The sequence below is a fragment of the Struthio camelus genome, chromosome 22 (genome assembly GCF_040807025.1).
Source record: "Struthio camelus isolate bStrCam1 chromosome 22, bStrCam1.hap1, whole genome shotgun sequence".
NCBI lineage: Eukaryota > Metazoa > Chordata > Aves > Struthioniformes > Struthionidae > Struthio > Struthio camelus.
In genome coordinates, this window is record NC_090963.1 from 8,702,305 (window position 1) to 8,715,949 (window position 13,645).

The 13,645-nt window shown below is 60.4% G+C and overlaps 2 protein-coding genes across 8 annotated transcripts in view; one reads left to right on the forward strand and one right to left on the reverse strand.

The window, feature by feature from the left end:
• CDON (cell adhesion associated, oncogene regulated) overlaps nt 1–4,079 on the forward strand; it is a 60,828-nt gene extending 56,749 nt beyond the window's left edge. For all 7 annotated transcript variants that reach the window (XM_068916773.1, XM_068916775.1, XM_068916776.1 and 4 more), the window contains 2 exons: nt 2,720–2,973; nt 3,642–4,079. In XM_068916773.1, the coding sequence (XP_068772874.1) occupies nt 2,720–2,973; nt 3,642–3,808 (421 nt within the window). In that variant the 3' untranslated portion in view covers nt 3,809–4,079. The remainder of the gene's footprint in view (nt 1–2,719; nt 2,974–3,641) is intronic.
• Nucleotides 4,080–5,176: 1,097 nt separating this feature from the next.
• On the reverse strand, nt 5,177–12,381 carry VSIG10L2 (V-set and immunoglobulin domain containing 10 like 2). Its single transcript, XM_068916451.1, has 8 exons — nt 12,333–12,381; nt 11,374–11,730; nt 8,578–8,877; nt 7,513–7,794; nt 6,575–7,255; nt 5,921–6,040; nt 5,794–5,818; nt 5,177–5,724 (listed from the first exon to the last, which is right to left on the reverse strand). The coding sequence occupies exons 1-8, from the start codon at nt 12,379–12,381 to the stop codon at nt 5,589–5,591; spliced, it is 1,950 nt and encodes a 649-aa protein (XP_068772552.1). The 3' UTR covers nt 5,177–5,588.
• Between the last annotated feature and the right edge of the window lie 1,264 nt (nt 12,382–13,645).

The following is a 13,645-nucleotide window of genomic DNA, read 5'->3' on the forward strand; positions in this document are numbered from 1 at the left end:
GTGGGCTTTTAAGTCAGATTATGGTTTAATGGCAGGATTTTAGCAGCGAGATGCGATACAAGATGTATTTTCTGCGTTAGAGATTTTACACTACCATTCACACCTACTCCGCTCTGGAGATACGTGACTAGTTTCCATCAGAACGTGGTTATTTAAGTTTAAAAAGCTGAACGGGATCTCTTACAGCTTTGTTCAAGCTAGCACAATAGTACAAAGAGTTGTACTGACATCTGCCTTTAAAAAGGAAGTCCCATAAACATGCAAAACCAAACATTTTTAAAATGGGTTTCTCTAAGAATTTTTTTAAATAATAAGTGAGTGTAGTCAAAACCTCTGTGGAAAGAAATGCAAACTAATAAATGGATTTGTTTGAAGACCAGATGTGTTTCATGTGGATTCTTCAGTGGCTTTTGTGGTATTTTGGTACTTGGAATAATAATTTGGAGGCAGTTATGTAAACGGAAGGACAAAATAGGGAAGCTGCCGAGCACTGTGAGACTAGGTGCTGCTCTGTCCTAGGATTGCTTGGGAGGGGAGCAGATTTCTGGGGTGCCCCTTCCTTCGTAGGGCTCCCTGGGGCCACCTGAACTCCTGTTTCAGCTCTTGTCCCATGTTTTGGTTCGCTCCAAATTGTCTGTGAATGAAACGTTTGGTGCAGGGGAACTTGCTTCGCCTCTGCGTCGAGAAAGTTGTTTTAAGTTTATACCGGCTGTTTTGTTTCTCTTTAGGTCTAGCAATATTGATTGCACTTTGCAGGTGAAAAAGGAAACTGAGGCTCTGAAGAAGTTTGGAGTACGAGTTCCTCAGGGGTGTGATGTTTTTACCCATGGCTGTGACCTTTATTGGAATGAATGTTTTATGGGAGTTGGACAGTAGTTGCCAAACTTAATTCCTCCCCACGCAACTTGCAAATCTGAGTGTATTAAATCAGTTTTGGAGTCTAGTACTTTGCCAAGGGATCAGCTGCTATCAAAGCAGCTTCTGATAGCAAATACCCTGTTGTGGTTGATGGCAAAAGTAAGTGTGTGTGGTTTGGTTTTGTTTTTTTTTTTTTTTGCCTTTGTCAGCAGTGTAAAGATCAACTCTGCTCCGTTTTGGGGCAGAATCGCTCAAAAGAAACAGTTTGTGCTACCGGATAAACTAGCTAGCAGCTGAACAACTAGGCTACTGGCTTCAATTTGTGTGTTTCATAGCTTTTATAGATACATTAGCATTCCAGCTGTTTTCAGTCACTATAGATATGATAGGTATTCTAGCTCTGTGAAAGTCGTGCTGCAAATTGCACGAAATGGCCTTAAGTATGTACGGCCATGCTTTTGTGGCCAGAGACACTGCTAAAATTAGCTTACTTAGGGGGGAAAAAAAGTACTCACTGATTTCTGGATGGATTCCTTTTCGGGAGTAAACCTGTAACTTGTCACGCGCAGTAAGTTTTTCTGTTACATGTCTGTTAAACACCTTCTGAGCCCACGTGGAATAGTGCGCAGTTGTGGGCGCCAACCCAAAATGCCAGTGCTTAGGTAACTACTTAGTAAGTAGTAATAAACAATCGGATATAATAGTGAGATGGATCGGGCTTGTCATCGTGAGCAGAGCAGGCGACAGTTATATTTAGGTTTGGCAGCAATAAAAAGGCTCTGACTTGTATCCATTTGGCCTATCAGCGTATAATTTGTGTGTAAAACCTGAAGCCTCTTTAACCGCGTGAGTGCTTCAGAGCATCTTTGGCTAACAGCGCTGATGAGCATGCTCCCCTCTCTGGGCTTGCTCACACCAGACAATAGTGTCGCTGCACTGTTTTCCTTCCTTATTTCGATGTTGAGGGGGTTGATGTAATGAATGATTCAGGTTGCTAATGATGGAAATGTGCAGTATTCCCCTGAAAGGATGTAGTCATAGCACTTATTTGTCTTTCTGGGTAGTCTCCCAGTGTTAGGTAACAGCTCTAAAGGTGTTACCTGTGCAGTAACTCTGGTTTCGTATACCGTCGCACCAAAGTGTCTGCTTTGGGGCTTTCTTATATTGAAATTGCTTCTTTAAGAGTTGCACGTGTAAGCTCTTGACTCACTGTTGTCCAGGGAGCTGCAACGCTATAGGCGTGTTCACTGCTTACTGTAATGGTACACATATGTATTAAGGTCTTTAGCTCCCCTTTGTGTAAAGGTTAAATAGCTTTGCTATAACAATTGGCGCAGCAGTCTAACTTCAGTTGCACTTCCTTAACCAAGTATTGTAGGGCCACAGTCCGAGTAGTGCAGCGGGGAGAAGTTACGTTTATAACATTGAACATATTTTAAGTTTGCCTTCACTCTTAACATTTAGCATTTATTTTCTAAGTTAAGTCAAGTTTGGGCTTCAAACTCGAGCTCCTTTTCTTGGCAATGAAAATCTGTTTTGTGGGGCTGCTTCGATGAAGGAGCGGGCTTGCAGTTCGGGTCATCGGGTCACAGTAGGTGGGGGAAATAACTGGGTAAATGTTTTGAATGCTTTCAGCTGTCTGTTGGGAGGAAGAAATGCTTAATCCTCTCATTAATGCCAGAATTGATCCCAAAAATATATTTAAAACTTACTTGGCAAGCTCTCTTACTGCTGTTACAGTAAATGACACATGGTGAAGTACTTAAAAATTGCAGTTTCTCAAAATATCTTAAGTGCTGGAAAGAAGAAATGTGCGAGTGATCAGGCCTCTGAGTAATTCTGGTTTGGCTTCCGTCCACAGGTGTTTCACCAAAACCAATGGCACTTTTAGCAGCAGCACACTACCTGTCGTGCCCATCGTAGCACCTTACCAGCAGGACAGTTTGGAGATGAAACCTCTGAACCACGTCATGGTGGCCATGTGCTTAGCCTCCACGGTCCCAGAATGCAGCGCTCGGCTAGAGGAAGACAGCAAAGAAAAAGCGGAGCAGCCCTCCGCCCAGCACTCGTGCTGCCGAGAGAACCTGAATCAGCTCTCCATAGATTGCACAGAAGGTAAGTCATTAGGCAGGGAGTAGCGCCTGGCTTTAAAGCCAGGTATATGCTGTAGAACAGCTGTAGGGCGCTTTAATTTATTGCAGGGAAGCTAGTAATTAGGCCCACAAAAGACCTGGCTTTTGGAAAAGAGGAGGCGTTCCACTGTTCCCATTGCAGAAAATGGAGGCAGAGATGCTCAGGTGCCTGTGACTGTCATGCCCTTGGTGACTGATGCCTTTAAACGGAGCTCATCTAGCAGATGCGCTCCAGATAACGAGGCTGCGACTGATTTATGCTGGCTGGCACTTGCCTGTACCTACAGCCTACCCATGATCTCCCGAACCAGATGTGTACCGCTGAAATGCTGCCTAATGGAGTTGCTCCTAACGAGCAGGCACCCGTGACGGCCTAGAGCCATCCCGTAGGCGCGAACAGGCACGGAGTGGCAGATGGAAGTTAGACTGGGAATCCCAAAGTAATTAATGTGACCTATTGGATATCGGTCCGGTCAGTGCGCTTGGACAGAGCTGATGCTCTGAACTAGTGCCTAATGCTTTGCCTAGGCTTTGTGCCTGGTAGAGCGTGAATAAATCTGTGTATTAATCTGAATTTGTTGTGCTTGTGGGTCTGGTGAGCTGGAAGAGGAGATGACATGCCAAAAAACCCGACTTGCTCTTGCTTTGCAGGTGACAGCTGCCTGCATTCAGAAACATCGAACCACGTTTTGAGCTGGAGTCCCCTTATTCTGCAGCCTGTTTCAAAGGACTGTAATGAAAAGCCAGGATGGAAATCATCTGGAGTCACTTTAAACAGTTCTGGGGACCTCCGACAGCTCCAGCTACAGGAGACCTGAGGAAGTGACCGTTTTCTCCACTTAAAGCCAGTAACTGCACAGCAGCGTCACTGAAAGGGACTGATGGAGGGATGTTAATTATAACAGAGAGAGTCACTATTTATTTTTTGTAGTAGTGTCATATGAATGTATCTTGTTTTTAAAATGGTTGCCTTTTTATATTATTTATGCCTTGAAATTCCTTTTTTTTCCCCATGCACCATAAAACTAGCCTGATTATGTGTTTTAAAAAAAAAAAAAAAAGTAATAATATAAAGAACAACGGGAAATATGTAGTGTGGTTTCCATGGAATATTACCAGTGAGAGAAGCACTTCTGCGGAGAGAGGCGGAAGCGCCTAATACACGGATGTAACGGAGCGGAGCAGACCTCCGCAGTTCTGAAGTTCATAAGAGTTTACGGCCGCCCTCGAGAGCTGCCGCGTTGCTGGCGTTTGTTGCGGTCCTCGAACGCTCGCTTCCATGAATGCATCTGATCCTCTTCCAGTTTCTCCAGGAAGAAGCTGATGGAAAGAGGGCAAATAACGGACCGGGGGTAGAAAAATGAACCCCAGCTGATCTACCAGCTGGTGCAACTGGATGAATTGGGTACGACTCCCGAGGCAGAGCTCAGGGTTAAGTTGGTTGCTGTGTGTATCGGTAGTTGTTCACCAGTATTTTGATACTCTTGCAATTTTTTTTTTTTCCCAAAGCACACGCAAAAACGCAGCCTGTCTCGCCTCCCGAGAGGAACGGGTCGTTAACAGGGCCTCAGTCCTCCAGCCAGCGATCAAAATAATCCCACGGGATGTGGGACTGCGGCTGGGGCTGATTCAGAGCGTGCCTGGCCTGAGGGTCTCTTCGAGCAGCCTCTTCCCCCGGTGCTGTGCGGAGGGCTGAGCAGCGCCTTGCCCTGGTGAGCCGACCCCATCTCGTGACCCCCCTCACCCTCCTCATCCCCCAGGTGCCCCCGCAAAGCAGGAGGCACAGGGATAAAGGGGAGACGCTGAAGTCCCTGCCGCCAAAAGGGGCGAAGGCGACGCGCGGGGCCCTTTGCAGCGTGCCTCCCGCGTCTGCCCTCCTGCCTCGGAGAGAGAAAGGGGGATGCTGGTCGCCGGACTGTTTGCCTTTGCCCCCTTCTTTAAACAGGTCCTTGCAAAAGCCCTGCAGCTCAGCCCGGCACCTGCGGCATGACGTAGGTGGTGTAACCGTCACCCCCCCCCCCGGGGCCTTTTGTTTTCTCTTTTCCAAATTTTAATTTTAATCAGGGTAAATAAAACAAACTCGTGCCTGCAACAGCCCTCTGCCCCAAAAAGCGGCGCGCGCAGCCCCCCAGGATCGAGGCGCGGAAATCACAGCCGGCCCCAGGCGACGCACGTGCAGCCGCCCTCGGAGGGAAGGAGCACGCGGCTTCCCCCCGCCTTCCCCTTTAATTGCGCTTTATTTATTTAAAAAAAACCATGTTTTGCCCTGATTTTTAGGGCTCTGCCCCGGGCTGCCTCTGCTTTGAACTCCAGCCGCCGCTGGGCGCGGGAGGGGCGACGGGGCCCCCTCGGCTCGCCGGGTGCTTGGTGGGAGCCCGATCGGCCCCCGCATCCTCCCTTTTCGCCTGCGCCGGGAGGGCGGCGAGGGGCTCCCAGCACGGCACCGCCGCCCCCCACGCGGCTGTGCTGACGCCAGGAGAGGCGTGAAACGCGGCGCCCTCTGCGCAGGGCGGACGGAGGCGGCGCGGCGGCGAGCGGCACCTCTCCCGCGGCGCGAAATCCGAGGAGGAAAGGACGCGGCTGGGGCGAAGGCCGAGCTCATGGCGGCACGGCGGCGCTGACGGTCGCCGGCGGCTCTGCGGCGTCCGGCGAGGCCGAGGGAACGTCCCCCGCCGGAGCCTCGGCGCCGTCCTCGCCGCTCGGGGCGTCCGTCGGCGCGGCGTCGGGGCCGGCCCTGCGGGGTGCAGCGGCCGCTGGCGCCGGGCTCTCCCCGGCGGAGCAGCCGGCGGCCGGGGGCACTTACGTTCGGAAGAGCAGGTCGTGCAGCCCTGCGGGCGGACGGGCGGCGTTTCGAGGGGTCCCCGCGGCGGGGGCGCCCCCCGCGTCCCTCCGGCCTGCCGTGCCCCCCCTCCCCGCCCCGGCGCACTCACGCGGGTGCCTCTCCCGGTTGCGGGCGACGTAGCGGGCGGCCAGCAGCGCGGCGGCGGCGGCCAGCAGCATCCCCACCGCCGCCCCCGGCACGGCCAGGTAGGAGGCGCCGAGGGGCCGGGCTGCAAGAGGGCGGCCGCCGCGTCAGCCCCGGGCGGCGGGGTGCGAGGGAGGTGCCCACCCCACTCCCCCCAACCTGCTCGCCCCGCACCCCAGCGCAAGGGCTGTCAGAGCCCTTCCCAGCTCAGCTCACGCCACGGTGCCCCCGGGTTGGCAGCAGGATGCACGCTCAGCAGGGAGCGCTGAGGGAGGAGGAGCCGTGGCTTGTTCACTCTGAAACCTACTGATGGCCGCTCGCTCACAGAACCCCTCAGTTCCTCAGCTGCACCAGGGTGCGAATACTGCGCCGAGCCGGGGGCCGGCGCTCGGCGCGCGGAGGCCACGGGGCCCAAAATGCCGTCAGCATGGTGGCTCGCCCCGGCCCGGGCTGCGGCGCGGGGAGCTGGGCCAGAGCCAGGGTGAGCCCAGGCCTGAGCGCCGCTTTCAGCGCTGGATTCTCCGGCGGCTCGTGCGGCCGCAACCGCGCGTCTCTACGGAGCTGGGGGAGCTGGGAATGGGGCCGGGAACTGAACTGGGAACTGACCTGGGAATCCAACTGGGAATGGAGCTGGGATCCAAACTGGGAACCCAACTGGGAACCAAGTTGGGACTGGCACTGGGAACCCAACTGGGAATGGTGCTGGGACTGGAGCTGGGAATGGGGCTGGGAACTGAGCTGGGAATCAGACTAGGAATGGAGCTGGGAACCCAACTGGGAACCCAACTGGGAATGGTGCTGGGACCGGAGCTGGGAATGGGGCTGGGAACCAGACTGGGGCTGGGGCTGGGAATGGAGCTGGGAAGCGAGTTGGGAGTGGAGCTGGGAATCAGACTGGGAATGGGGCTGGGAACCCGACTGGGAACCCAACTGGGAACCGGGGTAGGAACCAAACTGGGAATGGGTCTGGGAACTGAGTTGGGAATGGCGCTGGGACCCAAACTGGGAACCGAGTTGGGACTGGCACTGGGAATCAGACTGGGAATGGGGCTGGGAACTAAACTGGGAATCAGGCTGGACCGGAGCAGGGAACCCAACTGGGAACTGACCTGGGAATCAGACTGGGAATGGGGCTGGGAACCCAACTGGGAACTGGAGTGGGAACCCGACTGGGAATGGGGCTGGGACCCCAACTGGGAAGCGAGTTGGGACTGGCGCTGGGAATCAGACTGGGAATGGGGCTGGGAACCCAACTGGGAACCAGACTGGACCGGAGCAGGGAACCCAACTGGGAACCGACCTGGGAATCAGACTGGGAATGGAGCTGGGACCCAAACTGGGAACCCGACTGGGAATGGGGCTGGGACCCCGACTGGGAACCGAGTTGGAACTGGTGCTGGGAATCAGACTGGGAATGGGGCTGGGAACCCAACTGGGAACTGGAGTGGGAACCCAACTGGGAACCCAACTGGGACCGGAGCTGGGAATCGAACCGGGCCTGGAGCGGGGCGCGAGGCCGGGAAGGCAGCGGGCAGGCGGCGGCCCGGCGGCACTCACGGCGCACGGCGAGGCGGAGGGCGGCGCGGGCGCGGGTGCGCAGCCGCGGGTTCTCGGCCAGGCAGGCGTAGGTGCCGGCGTGGCCGCGGGCCAGGCGGGCCAGGGCCAGGGTGGCGCCGGGCTGGAGGCGGGCGCCGTCGCGCAGCCAGGCGTAGCGGCAGGGCGGGTGCGAGGCGGCGCGGCAGCGCAGCACCAGCGCCGCCCCCTCGGCCGCCGCCAGCAGCCGCCGCCGCCGCCCGCCGCCCGCCGCCGCCGCGCTGATCACCGGCGCGTCGGGGCCGTCTGCGTTCACGCGGGCGCTGCTGTCAGGGCGCCGCCCCCTCCCCACGCGAGACACCCCACGCGAGACAGCCCACGCGAGACACCCCACGCGGCTCACCCCATGAGCGCTGCTCCAGGTGGGTCACCTGCCACGCGCGTGCGAGCCACGCCCACTCGAGTCACCCCACGCGAGACAGCCCACTTGGCTCCACCCCACGCTCGCCGCTCCAGGTGGGTCATCTCTCCCAGGAGCGTGAGGCACCTCCCCACGCCAGTCACCCCCCACGCGAAACGACCCATGCGGGTCACCCCCCCACACGCACCGCTCCAGGTGGGTTGTTTCCCCATGCGCGCAAGCCACCTCCCCACTTGAGTCACCCAAAGCGGGACACCCCACGCACGCCGCTCCATGCGCGTCACCTCTCCCACGTGTGCAAGCCACCTCCCCACGCGAGTCACCCCGCACGGGTTACCCCCACGCGGACCACCCCAGGCGGGTCGCCCCCCCACGCACGCAAACCACCTCCCCACGTGAGTCACCCCACATAGGTCACCCCCACGCGGACCACCCCAGGCGGGTCGCCCCCACGCGCGCAAACCACCTCCCCACGCGAATCAGCCCACGCGAGGTACCCTGGCGGTTTGCCTCCCCACGCGCGCATGCCCCCTTCCCACGCGAGACCCCTCCCCACGCGGGTCACCCCACGCGCGCCGCTCCAGGCGGGTCGCCTCCCCCGCGCGCGCCTGTCACCTCCCCCCACGCGTGTCGCCGCCCCCCACGCGTGTCCCCCCGCCCTCACTCACACGCCACGTCCAGGTAGGCGGGCTCGCTGCTGCGGCTGCTGACCTCGTTGCGCGCCGTGCAGGCGTACCAGCCCGCCTGGCTGCGGGCCGCCGGCGCCAGCCGCAGCGCCGGCCCGCGCCCCGCCGCCGCCCCCGCCGCCCCCGCCGCCGCCGCCGCCCCCGCCGAGGAGCCGCCGCCGCCGCGGCGCCAGGAGAAGCGCAGCGGGGCCGATCCCTCGCGCACGGCGCAGCGCAGCGCCGCCGCCGCCCCCTCGGCCACCGCCGCCGCCGCCGGCCGCACCGCCGGCTTCGACACGGGCACTGCGGGCCGCGCCGCCCCGTCTGCCCCCGCCCGCGCCCCCCCTTCCCACCTGAACCCCCCCCCCCCCACGCGCGCCACCCCACAGCCCTCTTTTCCCAACCCCGAATCCCTCTTCTTCCCGCCCCACAGCCCTCTTCTCCAACCCCATCCCCAAATCCCTCTTTTCCCAACCTGAGATCCCTCTCCCCCCCCGCCACCCCACGTCCCTCCTTTTCCCACCCCAATCCCTCTATTCCCAACCTGAAATCCCGCTTCTTCCCACTCCACCCCCCTCCTCTCCCCACCCAAATCCCTCCTCTCCCATCCCCTTTCCCACCCCAACCCCCTTCTACCAAACCCTCCTTTCCCCACCCCGACATCCCTCTCCTTCCCACCTCCCCAAATCCCTCGTCTCCATCCCCAGCCCCCCTCTATTTCCCACCCCACATCCCTCTTTTCCCAACCTGAAATCCCTCCTCTCCCATCCCCACGTCCCTCTTCTTCCCACCCCACATCCCTCTTTTCCAACCCCATCCCCCTTCTTCCCACGCCAAATCCCTCTTCTTCCAACCCCCAATCCCACCCCACATCCCGCCTTTTCCCACCCCACACGGCTCCTTTCCCAGCCCCACATCCCTCTTTTTGCCATCCCACATCCCTCCTTCTCCCACCCTCATTCCCTCTTCTTCCCCATCCCGCTTTTCCCCACCTCGGTCCCCCTTTGCCAGCCCCCAAACCCTCCTTTTCCCACCCCAAATCCCTTTTCCCCAACCCCACATCCCTCCTCTGCCGTCCCCACATCCCTCCTTTCCCCAGCCGGGAGCAGAGCGAGGGGGGTGGCTAGTGGCGGAGGGTCTGGGCTAGCGGCCGAGGAGGGACCGCTTGGCTAGGGAGGCGCTGCGGGTGGCTACCGGGCTGCTCGGCTGGCTGCTGGCGGAGCAGCTGCCAGGTTGGCTAGTGGCATGGATACCGGCCCCGGGGAAGGAGCTGCGGGGTGCCTAGTGGGATGCTCCGTGGGCTAGTGGGGTGCTGATGTTGGCTAGTGGGATGGTGTGTTGGCTAGCGCAATGCTATATGGGCTAGTGGGGTGCTGCATGGGCTAGTGGGCTGGTGTATTGGTTACTGGGAGAGGAGCTTTATTGGCTAGCAGGATGGCAATATGGGCTAGTAGGGCGGTATATGAGCTAGTGGAGTGGTAGATGGACTAGTGGGGTCGTATATGGGCTAGTGAGATGGCAGCATGGGCAAGCGGGATGGCAATATGGGCTGAGGGGGTGGTATATGGGCTAGTGGGGTTGTATATTGGCTAGTGGGCTGACAATATGGGCTAGAAGGGTGGTATATGGGTTGGTGGGCTGGCAGTCTGGGCTAGCGGGCAGGCAGTATGGGCTAGTGGGGTGCTATATGGGCTAATGGGCTGGCAATATGGGCTAGTGGGATGGCAGTATGGGCTAGTGGGGATAATATTGGCTAGCAGGATGGCAATATGGAGTAGTGGGGTTATATATGGGCTAGTGGGATGGCAATATGGGCTAGTGGGGTGGTATATGGGCTAGCAGGATGGCAATATGGGCTAGTGGGATGGTGATATGGGCTAGAGGGGTCATATATGGGCTAGTGGACAGGCAGTATGGGCTAGTGGGGTGGTATATGGGCTAGCGGGATGGCAATATGGGCTAGAGGGGTCATATATGGGCTAGCGGGATGGCAGTCTGGGCTAGTGGGGTGGTCTATGGGCTAGTGGGATGGTCTATGGGCTAGAGGGGTGGTCTATGGGCTAGTGGGATGGCAGTCTGGGCTAGTGGGATGGCAGTATGGGCTAGTGGGGTGGCAGTATGGGCTAGTAGGGATATATATTGGCTAGCAGGATGGTGATATGGAGCAGTGGGGTGGTCTATGGGCTAGCGGGATGGTCTATGGGCTAGAGGGGTGGTCTATGGGCTAGTGGGGTGGTCTATGGGCTAGTGGGGTGGCAGTCTGGGCTAGTGGGGTGGTATATGGGCTAGCAGGATGGCGATATGGGCTAGTGGGATGGTGATATGGGCTAGAGGGGTCATATATGGGCTAGTGGACAGGCAGTATGGGCTAGTGGGGTGGTATATGGGCTAGCGGGATGGCAATATGGGCTAGAGGGGTCATATATGGGCTAGCGGGATGGCAGTCTGGGCTAGTGGGGTGGTCTATGGGCTAGCGGGATGGCAGTATGGGCTAGTGGGGTGGTCTATGGGCTAGTGGGATGGTCTATGGGCTAGAGGGGTGGTCTATGGGCTAGCAGAGTGGCAGTATGGGCTAGTGGGGTGGTCTATGGGCTAGTGGGATGGCAGTCTGGGCTAGTGGGATGGCAGTATGGGCTAGTAGGGATATATATTGGCTAGCAGGATGGTGATATGGAGCAGTGGGGTGGTCTATGGGCTAGCGGGATGGTCTATGGGCTAGAGGGGTGGTCTATGGGCTAGCGGGCTGGCAGTCTGGGCCAGGGGGCTGCAAGAGGGGCCGGGGGGGCGGCGGGGGCTCACCCAGCACGCGGAGGTGGACGGCGGCGTAGGCGGCGCGCAGGCGGCCCCGCTCGCGCAGCAGCGCCTGGCACAGGAAGCGGCCCTGGGCGGCCGCCCGCAGCTGGCCCAGGCGCAGGGTGCCGTTGCGCAGGCTGGGCCGGCCCAGGGCGCCGGCGCCGGGGGCCAGCGCCGCCCGGCCGCCCGAGCCCACGGCCACGGCCCGCGGCGGCCCCGGCGGCCCCGGCGCCGGCGCGAAGCTCCAGAAGACGACGGCGGCGGCCAGCGCCGCCGGCCCGCAGGCCAGCTCCACCGGCCGGCCCCGCACGCCCGTCACCGTCCGCTCCTCGTAGGCCGCCTCGCCGGCCGCCAGCGGCTGGCCTGCCCGGGGCCGGGGGGGGGCTGCCGTCAGCCGCCTGCCGTGCACCGAGTTGGGCAGGTCTCTGCGCCCCCCCCCTCCCAGCCCATGGGGCTGGGGAAAAGGGTTTTTTTTGGGGGGGGGGGCTGTACCCATGGGACGTCCCCACCGCCGCTCTCCCCCACCGGTGGCCTGGGGTGCACTGAGTTTGGCAGGTCTCTGCACCTTCCACTGTGCAGGGTTGGGGGGGGGGGTTGCACCCATGGGACGCCCCCCGCTGCTGATCTCCCCACTCTCTCCCTCCGCTAGCCTGGGGTGCACTGAGTTGGGCAGGTCTCTGCGCCCCCCGCCCCCCCGGGCCCATGGGGCTGGGGAAAAGGGTTTTCTTTTGGGGGGGGGGGGGGCGGCACCCATGGGACGTCCCTGCCACTGCTCTCCCTGCTCGCACCCACCGGTGGCCTGGGGTGCACTGAGTTGGGCAGGTCTCTGCGCCTCCCGCTGCGTGGGGTTGGGGTGGGGGTGGGGGGGGGTGCACCCATGGGACATCCCTCCCTGCCACCCCCCCCCGCCGCCACCACCGCCGCCACTGCCGCCGCCACTGCCGCCGCCTTACCCCACGGCTCGCCGCCCGCCAGCGCCGGGAGCAGGCAGAGGATCCAGAGGCCCCGCTCCATGGCGCCATGTCCCCGCCGGGCGCCGCTGGCCGAAGCAGGGCTCCTCTCTGCCACTGCCCCCCCCCCCCCCCCCCGGGCGGCTCTGGTTACCCCGGCCCGGATTAATCTTCAATTATTCATTGCCCTGATTAATCACGCTCGCCAGGCCGAAAGCCGAGGCCGCTCGGTTCCCCCCCCCCCCCCCGGCAATCTCGCTGGCGGCGGAAGGGGGGGCTGAGGCCGCGCGCACTCGTGGCAGGAGTGCCGTGCAGGAGGCCTGTGTGCCCCTTTGAGGGGGGTGGGCTGGGGGGGGGCGGGGGGGTCGTCGCACCCGCCGGGTTTGATATTTCATCTCCGGCTCTCGGCTTCGCCCTGCGCCATGAAACATTCATGGGAGGCGCCGAGCGGGGCGCGTTTAGCCGAAACGCGGGAGCCAGGGTAATTCAAGCGGGCGCCAGCCGAGCTGCAGCGGGCAGGTGCCGCGCAACGGGTGTTTTGCACCAAAGCTGTCGCTGGGGTTTCCCCCCACCCCCAGGTTTTTGCAGTCCCCGGCACGGGGCAAAGTTGCACCCGGCTCCGTGTTATCCGGGCGCCGCTGGGACGCGGGAGCGTCGGCCCGCCGGTTCCCGCGCAATTCAGCGTGTGCTTGCAAACCGGCGCCGGGCGCTGATCCGGCTGCAAAATAACGGGGGGGAAGGCGGCGGGGGGGAATACTTTGTAAAGCATTTCTGCTGCGGGGGGGGGGGGGGTCGGAGGCCTTAAAGTGCGCCTTGTTCCCGCACGGGGGGGGTCTGGCGGCGGGCGCCAAACGGGCGCCTAAACAACGCCGATCCGCCGGGTGGCGGGGCCAAAGCAAACAGCACAGAATTACCTGCCGGTCGGCGTCGCCGGCGCTGGCGCATCGGCTCCCCCCCAGCCCCGGCCTCCCGCAGCCTGTTCTTTAATGAGAATGAATTGCTCGTTACCAAAAAATTACGTGGTTGAGGCAAAAAAAAAAAAAAAAAACACAAAAAAAGCCGTGAGACTACCTGCCAGGAGCCCCGCGCAGCCGGAGCCAAGTGAAACAAGGCCCCCCCCCCCCCCGACCCCCGGCGTCTTCACGCGCAGCCCCTTTCCCCCCCGCCGCAGCCGCCCTCATCCCCCCCCTCCCCGGGAGCGACTCCCTGAGCCCTGCAGGCCCCCGGGGAGCTCAGCGTTTCGGTACCACCCGGCGGGGAGGCGGTGGCAGGAACCCGCCTGCTCCAGCTCATCCCGGCTTTGGCAACGTCAAAAAAAAAAAAAAAAA

What these genes read in the sequence shown, in the direction of transcription:
- VSIG10L2 (XM_068916451.1), bottom strand. Translation starts at nt 12,381, where the DNA reads ATGGAGCGGGGCCTCTGGATCCTCTGCCTGCTCCCGGCGCTGGCGGGC. An exon ending in CGTCCACCTCCGCGTGCTGG is followed by an intron (nt 8,878 to 11,373) that starts GTGAGCCCCCGC and finishes CGCGGCCCGCAG; the next exon opens with TGCCCGTGTCGAAGCCGGCG. An exon ending in CACGACCTGCTCTTCCGAAC is followed by an intron (nt 5,725 to 5,793) that starts GTAAGTGCCCCC and finishes TGCACCCCGCAG; the next exon opens with GGCCGGCCCCGACGCCGCGC.